The sequence below is a fragment of the Cetorhinus maximus genome, chromosome 33, assembly GCF_964194155.1.
Source record: "Cetorhinus maximus chromosome 33, sCetMax3.hap1.1, whole genome shotgun sequence".
Lineage (NCBI taxonomy): Eukaryota > Metazoa > Chordata > Chondrichthyes > Lamniformes > Cetorhinidae > Cetorhinus > Cetorhinus maximus.
The window spans coordinates 9,623,975-9,641,784 of record NC_135911.1 but is presented as its reverse complement, the minus strand read 5'-3'; the positions used below and the strand labels follow the sequence as shown (position 1 = coordinate 9,641,784).

Genomic DNA, 17,810 nt, shown 5'->3' with positions numbered 1-17,810 from the left:
TCCCTCAGCACTGACCCTCTGACAGTGCAGCACTCCCTCAGCACTGACCCTCCAACAGTGCAGCGCTCCCTCAATACTGACCCTCCGACAGTGCAGGACTCCCTCAGTACTGACCCTCTGACAGTGCAGCACTCCCTCAGCACTGACCCTCCGACAGTGCAGCACTCCCTCAGCACTGACCCTCCGACAGTGCAGTGCTCCCTCAGTACTGACCCTCCAACAGTGCAGCACTCCCTCAGTACTGACCCTCCGACAGTGCAGCGCCCCCTCAGTACTGACCCTCTGACAGTGCAGCACTCCCTCAGCACTGACCCTCCGACAGTGCAGTGCTCCCTCAGTACTGACCCTCCAACAGTGCAGCACTCCCTCAGTACTGACCCTCCGACAGTGCAGCGCTCCCTCAGTACTGACCCTCCGACAGTGCAGCGCTCCCTCAGTACTGACCCTCCGACAGTGCAGCGCTCCCTCAGCACTGACCCTCCGACAGTGCGGCACTCCCTCAGCGACTCCCCTGACAGTCACGTTGAGTGAGACCAGGCATTTTTTTTTCACAGCCTTTGACACAGTAAAACGAGTTTCAATTTGAAATGGTAAATACGAGTTTCGAAACAGGAAGTGGAGTCTCACCGAAACCAAGGCCGCTGTTCTGCACAAAGGTGTGAACTCCACAGGTGCTGACTTGCAAGAAGCCTTCCTGCCTGCATTTTTAAATATATTAACACTCAAGTGCTATTTTGAGTTGACCTACGCGACTCCAGGTCTCGTCATCGACAAAACCTTCCATCAACCTTCAGAAAGGGAAAAAACCTACAATTCTCCATCGCCTTTCAGTCCCTGACAACATCCCAAAGTGCTTCACAACTGAGTCCTGTCGCTTTTATTACACTAGTCACATGGCAGCCAACCTGCAATTTGTACACATCAGTCTCCCCCTCCCTCAGTCTCCCCCTCCCTCAGTCTCCCCCTCCCTCAGTCTCCCCCTCCCTCAGTCTCCCCCTCCCTCAGTCTCCCCCTCCCTCAGTCTCCCCCTCCCTCAGTCTCCCCCTCCCTCAGTCTCCCCCTCCCTCAGTCTCCCCCTCCCTCAGTCTCCCCCTCCCTCAGTCTCCCCCTCCTCAGCCTCCTCCTCCCTCAGTCTCCCCCTCCCTCAGTCTCCCCCTCCCTCAGTCTCCCCCTCCCTCAGCCTCCCCCTCCCCCAGTCTCCCCCTCCCTCAGTCTCCCCCTCCCTCAGTCTCCCCCTCCCTCAGTCTCCCCCTCCCTCAGTCTCCCCCTCCCTCAGTCTGCCCCTCCCTCAGTCTCCCCCTCCCTCAACTCCCTAACCCTCAGTCTGCCCCTCCCTCAGTCTCCCCCTCCCTCAGTCTCCCCCTCCCTCAGTCTGCCCCTCCCTCAGCCTCCCCCTCCCTCAGCCTCCTCCTCCCTCAGTCTCCCCCTCCCTCAGTCTCCCCCTCCCTCAGTCTCCCCCTCCCTCAGTCTCCCCCTCCCTCAGTCTCCCCCTCCCTCAGTCTCCCCCTCCCTCAGTCTGCCCCTCCCTCAGGCTCCCCCTCCCTCAACTCCCTAACCCTCAGTCTGCCCCTCCCTCAGTCTCCCCCTCCCTCAGTCTCCCCCTCCCTCAGTCTGCCCCTCCCTCAGCCTCCCCCTCCCTCAGCCTCCTCCTCCCTCAGTCTCCCCCTCCCTCAGTCTCCCCCTCCCTCAGTCTCCCCCTCCCTCAGTCTCCCCCTCCCTCAGCCTCCCCCTCCCTCAGCCTCCTCCTCCCTCAGTCTCCCCCTCCCTCAGTCTCCCCCTCCCTCAGTCTCCCCCTCACTCAGTCTGCCCCTCCCTCAGTCTCCCCCTCCCTCAGTCTCCCCCTCCCTCAGTCTCCCCCTCACACCCCCCCCCTCCCTCAGCCTCTGCCTCGCTCAGCCTCCTCCTACCTCAGCCTCCTCCTCCCTCAGCCTCCTCCTCCCTCAGCCTCCTCCTCCCTCAGGCTCCCCCTCGCTCAGTCTGCCCCCCTCAGCCTCCCCCTCACACCCTTTGATCATGGAAACACGGGGCAGAATTAATTGAGTCCTGTCCTGCGGCCTGCCCGATGGGAAGGGTTACAGGCTCCCCGTGCGGGTCGAGGGGTTGGTGGGGGTGGGGAGGAGGGGGAGATTCCCCGACTGCCGGGAGTGCGCACATTTCCCTGAGGCAAAGTGCCGCCTCGGGGAAATCGCTGAACGACAGTGAAACACGAAAAATAGACAACTTTAAAAATCGCCCACACATCCCCCTCGTTTGAAAATGTCACGGGAGATGGGGCCCGACAACGAAAAGCACAAAACCTTCATCACAATTTCTTAATTCCGATATCGAACCTCATCCCCACCACTGGAGGAGGTTTCTAAACAAAAAACAACAAAGTCACCTCCCCGCCTGACCGTTGGGCCCCTGCTCCGAGCTGAAGATCACATGGACCCCCCCCTCAAAATCCCGCTCGATTGGTGAGCACACACAAGCACTCTCTCACACACACACGCACACACGCACATACACACACTCTTTCACACACACACACTTTCACACTCTCTCACACACACTCTCAAGTACACACACACGCTCTCTCTAACACACGCACACTCTCTCTCTCACACACACGCATGCACTCTCTCTCTTGCATACACGCACACACACTCACACACGCACACAGACACACACTCTTTCACACACACATTCACATGCACCCACATACGCACACAGTGACATGCACACACACACCACCTCACTCACTCACACACACACACACTCACATGCACACACACACCCACACACACACAGACACACTGATTCACTCACACTCTCGTACACACACACTCTCTCTCACACACACACAATCACACACTCAAACACACTCTCTTACACACACACACACTTTTACACACACAAACACACTCACACACACTCACACACACACTGAATCACTTACTCTCTCATACACACACACACACACACTCTCACTCACACACACATTCTCTTACACACACAAACATACTCACATGCACTCACACACACTCTCTCACACACACACACTCTCACACACGCAAACACACACACTCTCTCACATATGCTTTCTCGTCCACACACACACATACAGGCACTCTCTCTCACACACACACACACTCACTCACCCACTCTCACACACACACACACACACAAACACACTCACTCACCCACTCTCACACACACACACAATCATTCACTCACCCACTCTCACACACACACACACGCACTCACTCACCCACTCTCACACACACGCACACACTCACTAGCTCACCCACTCTCTCTCACACACACACACACACTCACTCACCCACTCTCTCACACACACACGCACTCACTCACCCACTCTCACACACACACACACACTCACTCACTCACTCACCCACTCTCACACACGCACACACTCACTTGCTCACCCACTCTCTCTCACACACACACACACACTCACTCACCCACTCTCACACACACACACACAATCACTCACTCACCCACTCTCACACACACACATGCACTCACTCACTCACTCACTCACCCACTCTCACACACACACACCCACTCACTCACACACACACACTCTCACCCACTCACACACTCACACACACACACACTCACGCACTCACACACGCACACACACACACTCTCACCCACTCACTCACACACGCACACACACACTCACACACTCACTCACACACGCACACACACACTCACACACTCACTCACATACACTCACACACACACGCAAACACGCACACACACGCACTCTCACCCACTCACTCACACACGCACACACACACTCACACACACACGCACACACACTCACGCACTCACACACTCACACACGCACACACACACTCGCACACTCACACACACACACACACACACTCACACACACACTCACACACACACGCAAACACACACACTCACACACACAAACACACACACTCACACACGCAAACACACACACACGCACACACACACTCACACACACACACACACACACTCACGCACTCACACGCGCACACACTCACACACACACACACACACACACATTCACACACACACGCAAACACACACGCACACACACTCACTCTCACTCACACACGCACACACACACACTCACACACGCACACACACACACTCACACACTCACACACACACATGCACACACACGCACTCTCACCCACTCACTCACACACACACACACACACACTCACACACACACACACTCACACACACACCCAAACACACACGCACACACACGCACTCTCACCCACTCACTCACACACGCACACACACACACTCACACACACGCACACACACACACTCACACACTCACACACACACAATCACTCACTCACACACACACTCACACTCACACACGCACACACACACAGGGAGCTTTAAATAAAGTCACAGAAAACTGCAATCACTGAATATAAGTGTGAGAACGCAGACTGAAAATGAAAGGCTATTTCTGTGTTTCCCCTTGCTGTGTGGTTTTTGTGCCATTGTGAGTAGTTCTTCTTTGCCTCTGGATTACCGGCAAACAGACAATCAAACCGATCGATGGTTCAGCGGCAAGGAGAGTCCAGAACATTTCGCAAGGAATGCGTCTGCATTTCTGTAGTGCCTTGCACAACCTCAGCACATCCCATTGCGCCTCCCAGCCAATGAAGGGCTTTCTGAAACGTGGTGACTGTCAGAAGGCAGGGCAGGCGTCAGCCAATTTGCACACAACAAGCTCCCACATTAGCCATGTGCTGGAGTCAGCTGTGGCTCAATGGACAGGACTCTTACCTGACAAGTTTCCAGGTCCACATCCCACTCTAGAGTCTAACAACAAGAATCAAGGCTGGCGCTGTCAGAGGGTCAGTACTGAGGGAGTGCTGCACTGTCGGAGGGTCAGTACTGAGGGAGTGCTGCACCGTCGGTGGGTCAGTACTGAGGGAGTGCTGCACTGTCGGAGGGTCAGTACTGAGGGAGAGCTGTCTTTCAGACGTGATATTAAACCGGGGGCCCAGATTTCCTCTTTGGGTGGGTGTAAAGGATCACAGGGCTCCGATCCTCAGTGTTGAGTCCCCCATTGCAAATCGGAACAAAAAAAAACCGCCCTGGAAAGCCCACCGCGGGCCAGGCAGCCTCTGTGGAGAGAGGCAGTGTCAGCGTCCCAGGTCAGTGACCCTTTGTCCGGAACTGAGGCGTCCTGGGTCAGTATTTACCCCTCAACCAACAACACAGTATATAAAAGAAAAAAACAGGTGACCTGATCACGTGGTTGGTCGTGGGATCTTGCTGTGCGCCAACCGCCTGCAGCGTTCCCCCTGCATCCCGACAGCGAGGGTGCGCTCCAGGAGGGACTTTGGGCTGTGCCCGCCGGCCGCGTGAGGTATAACGCGGGGGGGGGTGGGTCTCCCTCTGTGCCTGTTATTTTACTGACGTGCCTCCACTTGCCTTTCTAACCACGTCCGTCACGCGGGGGAAGTTAAATTCCGGCGAGGGCCGGCTTTTTCCCACCGACCCCGCAAAAAGACCAGTTCCGGCCACGGTCAGTCTCGTGACGGGTCATTCCCGGTTGCTGGCGGTGGGTGTGGGTGGGTGTGTGGGTGTGTGTGTGGGTGTGTGTGTGTGTGTGTGTGTGGGTGTGTAATTGCCGGCGGTGGGTGTGTGTGTGTGTGTGTGTGTGTGTGTGGGCGTGTAATTGCCGGCAGTGTGTGTGTGTGTGTGTGTGGGTGTGTAATTGCCGGCGGTGTGTGTGTGTGTGTGTGGGTGTGTAATTGCCGGCGGTGTGTGTGTGTGTGGGTGTGTGTGTGTGTGTGTGTGGGTGTGTGTGTAATTGCCGGCGGTGTGTGTGTGTGTGTGGGTGTGTGTGTAATTGCCGGCGGTGCGTGTGTGTGTGTGGGTGTGTGTGTGTGTGTGTGTGGGTGTGTGTGTAATTGCCGGCGGTGGAGGTGGGTGTGGGTGTGTGTGTGTGTGTGTGTGTGTGTGGGTGTGTGTGTGTGTGTGTGGGTGTGTAATTGCCGGCGGTGTGTGTGGGTGTGTGTGTAATTGCCGGCGGTGGAGGTGGGTGTGGGTGTGTGTGTGTGTGTGTGTGTGTGGGTGTGTGTGGTGTGTGTGTGTGTGTGGGTGTGAGTGAGTGTGTGAGTGTGTGTGTGTGTGTGGGTGTGAGTGAGTGTGTGTGTGTGTGTGTGGGTGTGTGTGTGTGTGTGTGTGTGTGTGTGTGGGTGTGTGTGTGTGTGTGTGTGTGGGTGTGTGTGTAATTGCCGGCGGTGGAGGTGGGTGTGGGTGTGTGTGTGTGGGTGTGTGTGTGTGTGTGTGGGTGTGTGTGTGTGTGTGTGTGTGGGGGTGTGTGTGTGTGTGTGGGTGTGTGTGTGGGTGTATGTGTGTGTGTGTGGGTGTGTGTGTGTGGGTGTGTAATTGCCAGCGGTGTGTGTGTGTGTGGGTGTGTGTGTAATTGCCGGCGGTGTGTGTGTGTGTGTGGGTGTGTGTGTAATTGCCGGCGGTGTGTGTGTGTGTGTGGGTGTGTGTGTGGGTGTGTGTGTGTGTGTGTGTGTGTGTGTGTGTGGGTGTGTGTGTGTGTGTGTGGGTGTGTGTGTAATTGCCGGCGGTGTGTGTGTGTGTGTGGGTGTGTGTGTGGGTGTGTGTGTGTGTGTGTGTGTGGGTGTGTGTGTGTGTGTGTGGGTGTGTGTGTGTGTGTGTGTGTGGGTGTGTGTGTGTGTGTGTGGGTGTGTGTGTAATTGCCGGCGGTGTGTGTGTGTGTGTGGGTGTGTGTGTGGGTGTGTGTGTGTGTGTGTGTGTGGGTGTGTGTGTGTGTGTGTGGGTGTGTGTGTAATTGCCGGCGGTGGGTGGGTGTGGGTGTGTATTTTCTTGACTAATCATAGTTCATACCCTTGATTCTCTTTGCAGGATTTCTCCGACATCGACTTGTCCCTGTTTGCCAACTTCACCTCCGACTACCCCCGGAACGAGAGCTACGACCCGTGCGACCCGGCCCTGACCTGCGACGCCCAGCCCTGCGACTCCGACCACAGCCGGGCATACCGGCGCCTCTTCGTGCCCGCCTTCTACCTGACCGTCGCCCTGGTGGGGCTGGCGGGCAACGGCCTGGTGATACTGGTCCTCGCCAGGCGCCTGCGATCCCTGGCCGCCACCGAGACCTACATCCTGCACTTGGCCCTGGCCGACCTCCTGCTGGCGGTGGGCATGCCCCTCTGGGCCGCCGAGGCCGCCCAGGGCTGGGCCTTCGGCACCGCCACCTGCAAGGTGGTTGGGGCCCTGTACAACGTCAGCTTCTACAGCAGCATCTACCTGCTGGGGTGCATCAGCTTCGACCGGTACCTCGCCATTGTGCACGCCGTCCACCTGTACAAGCGGGGCAAGCCGTGGAGGGCCTGCCTCAGCTGCCTGGTGGTGTGGCTGGTCTGCGGCCTGTTGGCTATCCCCGACCTGGTGTACCTCAGGCCCTTACAGGTCAACGGCTCGGGGAAGTGTGCCCACGACTATGGGGCACAGGAGTCCAGGGCCTGGATCGTGGCCATGCGCTTCTTCTACCACGTGACCGGCTTCCTGGTGCCCCTGGGGGTCATGGCCTTCTGCTACCTCAACATCGTCCGGACCCTCCGGCAGTCGCACAGCTACCAGCGCCGCAAGGAGTGCCGGGCCGTCAAGGCGATCGCCGCGGTGGTGCTGGCCTTCTTCCTCTGCTGGACCCCCTACAACGTGGTGATGTTCCTGGAGACCCTGCACCGCTTGGGGGCCTTCGGGCGGGACTGCGGCCTGGAGGAGCGCCTGGACGCCAGCTACTCCCTGACCAGCTGCCTGGGCAACCTGCACTGCTGCCTCAACCCCTTCCTCTACGCCTTCGTCGGGGTCAAGTTCAGGGCCCAGCTGCTGCAGGCCCTGAGGGAGGCCGGCTGCCTGAGGGGCGAGTTCGCCCACCTGGGGAGGCGCCAGTCCACCGTGGCTGTGTCGGAATCGGGCGACACTTCCTACTCGGGCTTCTGAGCGCCCGCCTCAGCCCCCGCAACCCGCACCCAGCCAACGCGGGAGGGACTTGGGGCGGGGGGGTGGGCGGTGCACCGGGGAGGAACGGGGGCCCGGGGAGTGGGGTGGGGGGAGGGTTTTGGTTTCCAAACGGGTACAGACAGGTTCACCAGTTTGATGCCGGGAGGGATGAGCGGTCTTCCGTTCGCGTGGGAGAAGCTGGGATTGTTCCCCTCGGAGCAGAGCAGGTTAAGGGGGGAGATCGAATCGAGATGTTCAAAACCATGAGGGGGGTTTGGATAGAGTCGATAAGGAGAAACTGTTTCCAGCGGCAGGAGGGTCGGTAACCAGAGGGACTCAGATTGAAGAGAATCGGGAAAAGAACCAGAGGGGGAGATGAGGAGAATTATTTCTTTTGACCCAGCGAGTTGTTGTGATCTGGAAGGCGCTGCCTGAAAGGGCGGTGGAAGCAGATTCAATAGGTACTTTCAAAAGGGGGGGAATTGGATAAATACTCGAAGGGGGGAGAATTAGCAGGGCTGTGGGGGAAAGAGCAGGGGCATTATACAGTGACAGACCCGTCACCACCAGTACTGTACCCCAGTGTTATACAGTGACAGACCCGTCACCACCAGTACTGTACCCCAGTGTTATACAGTGACAGACCCGTCACCACCAGTACTGTACCCCAGTGTTATACAGTGACAGACCCATCCCCACCAGTGCTGTACCCCAGGGTTATACAGTGACAGACCCGTCCCCACCAGTACTGTACCCCAGTGTTATACAGTGGCAGACCCGTCCCCACCAGTGCTGTACCCCAGGGTTATACAGTGACAGACCCGTCCCCACCAGTACTGTACCCCAGGGTTATACAGTGACAGACCCGTCCCCACCAGTACTGTACCCCAGTGTTATACAGTGGCAGACCCGTCCCCACCAGTGCTGTACCCCAGGGTTATACAGTGACAGACCCGTCCCCACCAGTACTGTACCCCAGTGTTATACAGTGACAGACCCGTCCCCACCAGTATTGTACCCCAGTGTTATACAGTGACAGACCCGTCCCCACCAGTACTGTATCCCAGTGTTATACAGTGACAGACCCGTCCCCACCAGTACTGTACCCCACTTTATACAGTGACAGACCCGTTCCCACCAGTACTGTACCCCAGTGTTATACAGTGACTGACCCGTCCCAACCAGTACTGTACCCCAGAGTTATACAGTGACAAACACTTCCCCACCAGTACTGTACCCCACTTTATACAGTGATAGAACCGTCCCCACCAGTACTGTACCCCAGTGTTATACAGTGACAGACCCGTCCCCACCAGTACTGTACCCCAGTGTTATACAGTGACAGACCCGTCCCCACCAGTACTGTACCCCACTTTATACAGTGACAGACCTGTCCCCACCAGTACTGTACCCCAGTGTTATACAGTGACAGACCCGTCCCCACCAGTACTGTATCCCAGTGTTATACAGTGACAAACCCTTCCCCACCAGTACTGTACCCCAGTGTTATACAGTGACAGACCTGTCCCCACCAGTACTGTACCCCAGTGTTATACAGTGACAGACACGTCCCCACCAGTACTGTACCCCAGTGCTATACAGTGACAGACCCGTCCCCACCAGTGCTGTACCCCAGTGTTATACAGTGAGAGAACCGTCCCCACCAGTACTGTACCCCAGTGTTATACAGTGACAGACCCGTCCCCACCAGTACTGTACCCCAGTGTTATACAGTGACAGAACCGTCCCCACCAGTACTGTACCCCAGTGTTATACAGTGACAGACCCGTCCCCACCAGTACTGTACCCCACTTTATACAGTGACAGACCTGTCCCCACCAGCACTGTACCCCAGTGTTATACAGTGACAGACGCGTCCCCACCAGTACTGTACCCCAGTGTTATACAGTGACAGACCCGTCCCCACTAGTACTGTACCCCAGTGTTATACAGTGACAGACGCGTCCCCACCAGTACTGTACCCCAGAGTTATACAGTGACAAACACTTCCCCACCAGTACTGTACCCCACTTTATACAGTGATAGACCCGTCCCCACCAGTACTGTACCCCAGTGTTATACAGTGACAGACCCGTTCCCACCAGTACTGTACCCCAGTGTTATACAGTGACAGACCCGTCCCCACCAGTACTGTACCCCAGTGTTATACAGCGACAGACCCGTCCCCACCAGTACTGTACCCCAGTGTTATACAGTGACAGACTCTTCCCGACAAGTACTGTACCCCAGTGTTTTATAGTGACAGACCCTTCCCCACCAGTACTGTACCCCAGTGTTATACAGTGACAGATCCGTCCCCACCAGTACTGTATCCCAGTGTTATACAGTGACAGACCCGTCCCCACCAGTACTGTATCCCAGTGTTATACAGTGACAAACCCTTCCCCACCAGTACTGTACCCCAGTGTTATACAGTGACAGACCCGTCCCCACCAGTACTGTATCCCAGTGTTATACAGTGACAAACCCTTCCCCACCAGTACTGTACCCCAGTGTTATACAGTGACAGACCCGTCCCCACCAGTACTGTACCCCAGTGTTATACAGTGACAGACCATTCCCCACCAGTACTGTACCCCAGTGTTATACAGCGACAGACCCGTCCCCACCAGTACTGTACCCCAGTGTTATGCAGTGACAGACCTGACCCCACCAGTACTGTATCCCAGTGTTATACAGTGACAGACCCATTCCCACCAGCCCCGTGCCCCAGTGTTATACAGTGACAGACCCGTCCCCACCAGTACTGTATCCCAGTGTTATACAGTGACAGACCCATCCCCACCAGTGCTGTGCCCCAGGGTTATACAGTGACAGACCCGTCCCCACCAGTACTGTACCCCAGTGTTATACAGTGGCAGACCCGTCCCCACCAGTGCTGTACCCCAGGGTTATACAGTGACAGACCCGTCCCCACCAGTACTGTACCCCAGTGTTATACAGTGACAGACCCGTCCCCATCAGTATTGTACCCCAGTGTTATACAGTGACAGACCCGTCCCCACCAGTACTGTACCCCAGTGTTATACAGTGACAGACCCGTCCCCACCAGTACTGTACCCCACTTTATACAGTGACAGACCCGTTCCCACCAGTACTGTACCCCAGTGTTATACAGTGACAGACCCGTCCCAACCAGTACTGTACCCCAGAGTTATACAGTGACAAACACTTCCCCAACAGTACTGTACCCCACTTTATACAGTGACAGACCTGTCCCCACCAGTACTGTACCCCAATGTTATACAGTGACAGACCCGTCCCCACCAGTACTGTATCCCAGTGTTATACAGTGACAAACCCTTCCCCACCAGTACTGTACCCCAGTGTTATACAGTGACAGACCTGTCCCCACCAGTACTGTACCCCAGTGTTATACTGTGACAGACCTGTCCCCACCAGTACTGTACCCCAGTGTTATACAGTGACAGACCCGTCCCCACCAGTACTGTACCCCAGTGTTATACAGTGACTGACCCTTCCCCACCAGTACTGTACCCCAGTGTTATACAGTGACAGACCCGTCCCCACCAGTACTGTACCCCAGTGTTATACAGTGACAGACCCGTCCCCACCAGTACTGTACCCCAGTGTTATAGAGTGACAGACCTGTCCCCACCAGTACTGTACCCCAGTGTTATACAGTGACAGACCTGTCCCCACCAGTACTGTATCCCAGTGTTATACTGTGACAGACCCGTCCCCACCAGTACTGTATCCCAGTGTTATACAGTGACAGACCCATCCCCACCAGCCCTGTGCCCCAGTGTTATACAGCGACAGACCCTTCCCCACCAGTACTGTACTCCAGTGTTATACAGTGACAGACCTGTCCCCACCAGTACTGTACCCCAGTGTTATACAGTGACTGACCCGTCCCCACCAGTACTGTACCCCAGTGTTATACAGTGACAGACCCGTCCCCACCAGTACTGTACCCCAGTGTTATACAGTGACAGATCTGTCCCCACCAGTACTGTACCCCAGTGTTATACAGTGACAGACCTGTCCCCACCAGTACTGTATCCCAGTGTTATACTGTGACAGACATGTCCCCACCAGTACTGTACCCCAGTGTTATACAGTGACAGACCCGTCCCCACCAGTACTGTACCCCAGTGTTATACAGTGACAGACCCGTCCCCACCAGTACTGTACCCCAGTGTTATACAGTGACAGACCCGTCCCCACCAGTACTGTATCCCAGTGTTATACAGTGGAATCCTGTGCATTTATGTAGCACCTTTCACAGGGCGTCTCAGAGCCACCTCACAGTTAACGACAAAGTGCAACCACGCACTTTGCTGGGGAAGACCTTCCAGCCAATTTGTAGGTTGCTACATGCTAGTAAATCCCTGCCTCCACCTCAGAAGTGGTCAGCAGAAAATGGCCGGTTTTCCTTGTTTATCTTAGACATGTTTCCCGCCACCCTTCTCTGCCTTCACACCCACCCCACAAAGATGCAAGTTATTGACTGGTGTCACTCCTGTCGTTGCTCGTTTTGGTTGTATGTATGTAATATTGCAGCCAAGAAAGTTCCAACTTTGCAAATATTTGCTTAGGTGGCAACTTTAAGTGTGTTGTGAGTGGAATAAACCCATTTCTTCAGGATGTTGGTCTGTTTAGTTATAACACCATTTAAGCATGATTAGACCATGAGTGACATTCGCACACAAAAAGCCTTATAGCTGAAGCAACTTATGTAAGATAATAGCTTATCTGTACAGAAGTCAGTGTTGATATTTTTGGATTGAGAATGTATTTTCCATGTTAGAGGTTAACACATGGTTTCGGTTAGATCATTTGGATCTTTTGGCGGGACTGGTACAGGCTGATGTGATTTCAAAGGTTTTAATTTCAGAAACATCAAAGGTTTGGCGGGAAGAGAATATCCAAGCTCGGTTGAAGCCACCTTTCTGAGCTGCAGCCGCGATCCACTTGCGAAGGAAGGGGTGATGTGCACGTGACCCGGCAAAAGGCCGTCCCTTCACTGCTGCCGGGTCAAACTCCTGGGGGGCCCCGCTCCCTAACCGCACTGTCTGGGGGGGTACCCACACCACGAGGGCTGCAGCGGTTCAGGAAGGCAGCTCGCTACCGCCTCCTCAGGGTCAGTTAGGGATGGGGCAACCAAGGCTGGCCCCGGCCAGCGACGCCCACATCCTGCCCATTTTTTTAAAAAAAAACACGTCTTCTCTTCCACCTAAGACATTCCAATGGCGTGTATTTGGTGCCTATTCGCGTCATAGCACATGACACATAACGTTCACCGAACACACACAGTTGAAGTTTTGCAAAGGGTGCCGTTGGCACAGATTGCAGCCAAAATTGCCGCAGTTTTAATCATTTTTTATCTCCACTCAAGCTGACCTGTATATCGCCTCAGCGAACCCAGACCTGCAAATCAAAGCTTAATTGTACATTTTTCTAAGCAGGTTTCGCCGTAACTATACCCCCCCTCCCACCCCAATGACTATTTAGCTGCGATAACTCGGTGATGTTGGGTCACCATAGCAGGAAGTGGATCGGTCGCAATTAAATTTGCATTTTCAATCTCAACCTCCACCCCACGGGCGGTGAGTCACATGATTTTAAAAAGGGTTGGAGTTGATGCAGAACCCTTGTGTTAGTCACATGGGGGTTACAGGATTCAGGGTCCAAGGAGAATAAATAGAATATCTATTCGGCTGCTTTTAAAACAGATCCATTCAGGTTCCTTGCTCCCAGAAGAAGCTATTAGATTTTCAGCTCTTCTTTGAAAAATTGCAAACGACTGTAATTAGCGGAAAAGATGATTAATTCGATTGGGGTGGAGAGGCATGGCCAGATTTGTAGGCGGGGCCTGTTTCTAACCCAATGCTCCTTAAGCCAGCGCCAAAGATGGCGGAAACTCGATTTGCGCCGGAGGTAAGACGGGCCTTGGGAATTCCGTCACCTTTTGTGCTGGTTTTGGTGATCAGGGCTCAGGGATGAAGGTTAAAAAAAAATACTCGACCAAACTCTCAGCCCTTACGTCAACAATCTGAGGATTGGTAGCCCATCGGGCGCATATAAACAGCTTTGACTTTCAATAAATTCTTTGTCGTTCCGCACTGAGAACATGCCCGGGTTGGTTCATGCTTCAAAGACCCGATAGATATCCGCCGAGCGAGTATATAGATTTCGGGACTTCTTTTTTCCCCAAATGTATACTTTATTCATAAAGTTTGTAAAAGTACATTCCAACATATTCCAGAAAGTGCAATAATAATCAACTTTTAACTGTACAATGTGTTGCACTCCTCTCAATACTCTTGATATTTACGATATACAACCCATAGAACTTGCTTGTAATTTTTATCATTATTAATAAAAAATTAACCAATTGATTTACCTCTGGCCTCCGAGCTTACCTCCAGCCAGCCGACGCCCAGCAAGCGCTCTTCCTGCCCTTTAGGGTGGGTAAGCACATTCGGTTGTTTGCTGATGTCAGAGGAGCTTAGTTATGCATTACCGAGGGTCGGTTTCAGTTCTTGCTCCTGAACGTTTTCGAGCTCGTCCACATATTCTTTGGCACGTCGAGCATTCCAAACTGGCACTGCTCAAAGGGGGAAAGAAGAACGAGAATTCCTGGGACACCAAAGGAGGGTTATGGTCAACTCAAACTCTCCCTCTTAATATTTCTCTTCAATGATGTACTTCTGTAACCTGTGATGATTTGAAATCAGCACTCCCTCGTTGTAATATTCCATATTTCGATAACCCAATGTGACTCGCTGCTTCCCGTGCGGACTCTGTGACCAAGTCGCCTGGGTGCCAGACGACAGGAAGGATGTGGACACCTTGGAGAGAGTGCAGAGGAGGTTTCCAAGAACGGTTCCAGGCATGAGAAACTTCAGCCGTGAGGATAGACGGGAGAGGTTGGGACTGTTCTCCTTGGAGGGGAGAAGGCTGAGAGGAGATTTGACAGGGGCGTTCAAAATCATGAGGGGGCTGGACAGAGTAGACAGGGAGAAACTGGCTCCCACTCCTAAAAGGATCGAGGACGAGGTGGCGCAGGTTTAAAATGACTTGCAACAGAAGCAAGTGCGAGGCGAGCAAAAGCTTTCTCACGCAGAGAGTGGTTCGGGTCTGGAATGCACTGCCTGGAAGTGTGGTGGAGGCAGGTTCAACCGAGGCTACTCAAAGAGGGCATTAGATGATTATTTGAATAGAAACAATGTGCAGGGGTTCTGGGTAAAGGCAGGGCAATGGCACTCGGTCATAATGCTCATTTGGAGAGCCGACGGCAGACACAATGGGCCGAATGGTCTCCTTCTATACCATAACAATTCTGTGGTTCAGAAGAGGCCGACTCTGGGTGTGGGGACGCTTAACTCTGTAACTCTTCCCCTTCTAGTTGCAGAGAGAGTGTCCCTGCTTTTCGGCAATCAGCCTGTACTCTACATAACTAACCGTGTCCACAAACTCCTGCTTTCTCTACATCAGCTTCAGGGGGTTTTGAGCTATTTAAGGACAACATGTAAACACGCTAAAAGACACACGAATGACAGAGCAAGAATCTGTCCAGCATCGTTTGCAAACAACAGGATATCCTAAAGCGCCTCACGTCCAGTGAAGGGCATTTTCTTGAAGGGCAGTCACTGTTGTAATGTAGGAAATGCAGCAGCCAATACGCGCACAGCAACCTCCCACAAACAGCAGTGAGGTCATGACCGAGTAATCTGGTTTTTAGTGATGTTGGTTGAGGGGTAAATATTGGCCCCTGGACATCGGGGAGACCTTCCCCCTGCTCTTCTTCCAAACAGCGGCCGTGTCTTTCACACCCGCCCGAGAGGGCAGACAGGGGTCACAGCTCAAACACTCATTTGAAGACACCACCTCCAACAGAATGGCACTACCTAGGGACTGTTCCTCAGACAGTGCAGCACTCCCTCAGTACTGACCCTCCGACAGTGCAGCACTCCCTCAGTACTGACCCTCCAACAGTGCAGCACTCCCTCAGTACTGACCCTCCAACAGTGCAGCACTCCCTCAGCACTGACCCTCCGACAGTGCAGCACCCCCTCAGTACTGACCCTCCGACAGTGCAGCACTCCCTCAGTACTGACCCTCTGACAGTGCAGCACTCCCTCAGTACTGACCCACCGACGGTGCAGCACTCCCTCAGTACTGACCCTCTGACAGTGCAGCGCTCCCTCAGTACTGACCCTCTGACAGTGCAGCACTCCCTCAGTACTGACCCTCCGACAGTGCAGCACTGCCTCAGTACTGACCCTCCAACAGTGCAGCACTGCCTCAGTACTGACCCTCCGACAGTGCAGCACTGCCTCAGTACTGACCCTCCAACAGTGCAGCACTGCCTCAGTACTGACCCTCCAACAGTGCAGCACTGCCTCAGTACTGACCCTCCGACAGTGCAGCGCTGCCTCAGTACTGACCCTCCAACAGTGCAGCACTGCCTCAGTACTGACCCTCCAACAGTGCAGCACTGCCTCAGTACTGACCCTCCGACAGTGCAGCACCCCCTCAGTACTGACCCTCTGACAGTGCAGCACTCCCTCAGTACTGACCCACCGACGGTGCAGCACTCCCTCAGTACTGACCCTCTGACAGTGCAGCGCTCCCTCAGTACTGACCCTCTGACAGTGCAGCACTCCCTCAGTACTGACCCTCCGACAGTGCAGCACTGCCTCAGTACTGACCCTCCAACAGTGCAGCACTGCCTCAGTACTGACCCTCCGACAGTGCAGCACTGCCTCAGTACTGACCCTCCAACAGTGCAGCACTGCCTCAGTACTGACCCTCCAACAGTGCAGCACTGCCTCAGTACTGACCCTCCGACAGTGCAGCGCTGCCTCAGTACTGACCCTCCAACAGTGCAGCACTGCCTCAGTACTGACCCTCCAACAGTGCAGCACTGCCTCAGTACTGACCCTCTGACAGTGCTGCACTCCCTCAGTACTGACCCTCATACAGTGCAGCAATCCCTTCGTACTGAACCTCCAACAGCGCAGCACTCCCTCATTACTGACCCTCTGACAGTGCAGCACTTCCTCAGCACAGACCCTCCAATAGTGTAGCACTCCTTCAGCACTACCCCTCCGACAGTGCGGCTCTCCCTCAGCACTGACCCTCCGGTAGTGCAGCACTCCCTCAGTACTGACCCTCCAACAGTGCAGCACACCCTCAGTACTGACCATCCTGCAATGCAGCACTCCCTCAGTAGTAACCCGCTGACAGTGCAGCACTCCCTCAGTACTGACCCTCTGACAGTGCAGCACTCCCTCAGTACTGACCCTCTGACAGTGCAGCACTCCCTCAGTACTGATCCTCTGACAGTGCAGCTCTCCCTCAGTACTGACCCTCCAACAGTGCAGCGCTCCCTCGGTACTGACCCTCCGACAGTGCAGCACTCCCTCAGTACTGACCCTCTGACAGTGCAGCACTCCCTCAGTACTGACCCTCCGACAGTGCAGCGCTCCCTCGGTACTGACCCTCCGACACTGCTGCACTCCCTCAGTACTGACCCTCCAACAGTGCAGCACTCCCTCAGTACTGACCCTCCGACAGTGCAGCACTCCCTCAGCACTGACCCTCAGGCAGTGCAGCGCTCCCTCAGTACTGACCCTCCGACAGTGCAACACTCCCTCAGTACCGACCCTCCGACAGTGCAGCACTCCCTCAGTACTGACCCTCCGACAGTGCAGCACTCCCTCAGTACTGACCCTCATAAAACCTTCGCAATTTCAAAACTTCTAACCTAATGAGAGCATCACTGACGTGACGGGTAAACCCCT

The 17,810-nt window shown here is 54.7% G+C and overlaps 1 protein-coding gene across 1 annotated transcript; it reads left to right on the top strand.

Annotated features, from left to right (window-relative positions):
- The first annotated feature begins 4,578 nt into the window (after window positions 1-4,578).
- Window positions 4,579-8,510, top strand: LOC144671557 (C-X-C chemokine receptor type 3-like). Its single transcript, XM_078533510.1, has 2 exons — window positions 4,579-4,635; window positions 6,916-8,510. Exons 1-2 carry the CDS (start codon window positions 4,579-4,581, stop codon window positions 8,011-8,013), a joined length of 1,155 nt encoding a protein of 384 aa, XP_078389636.1. The 3' UTR covers window positions 8,014-8,510.
- The last annotated feature ends 9,300 nt before the right edge of the window (window positions 8,511-17,810 follow it).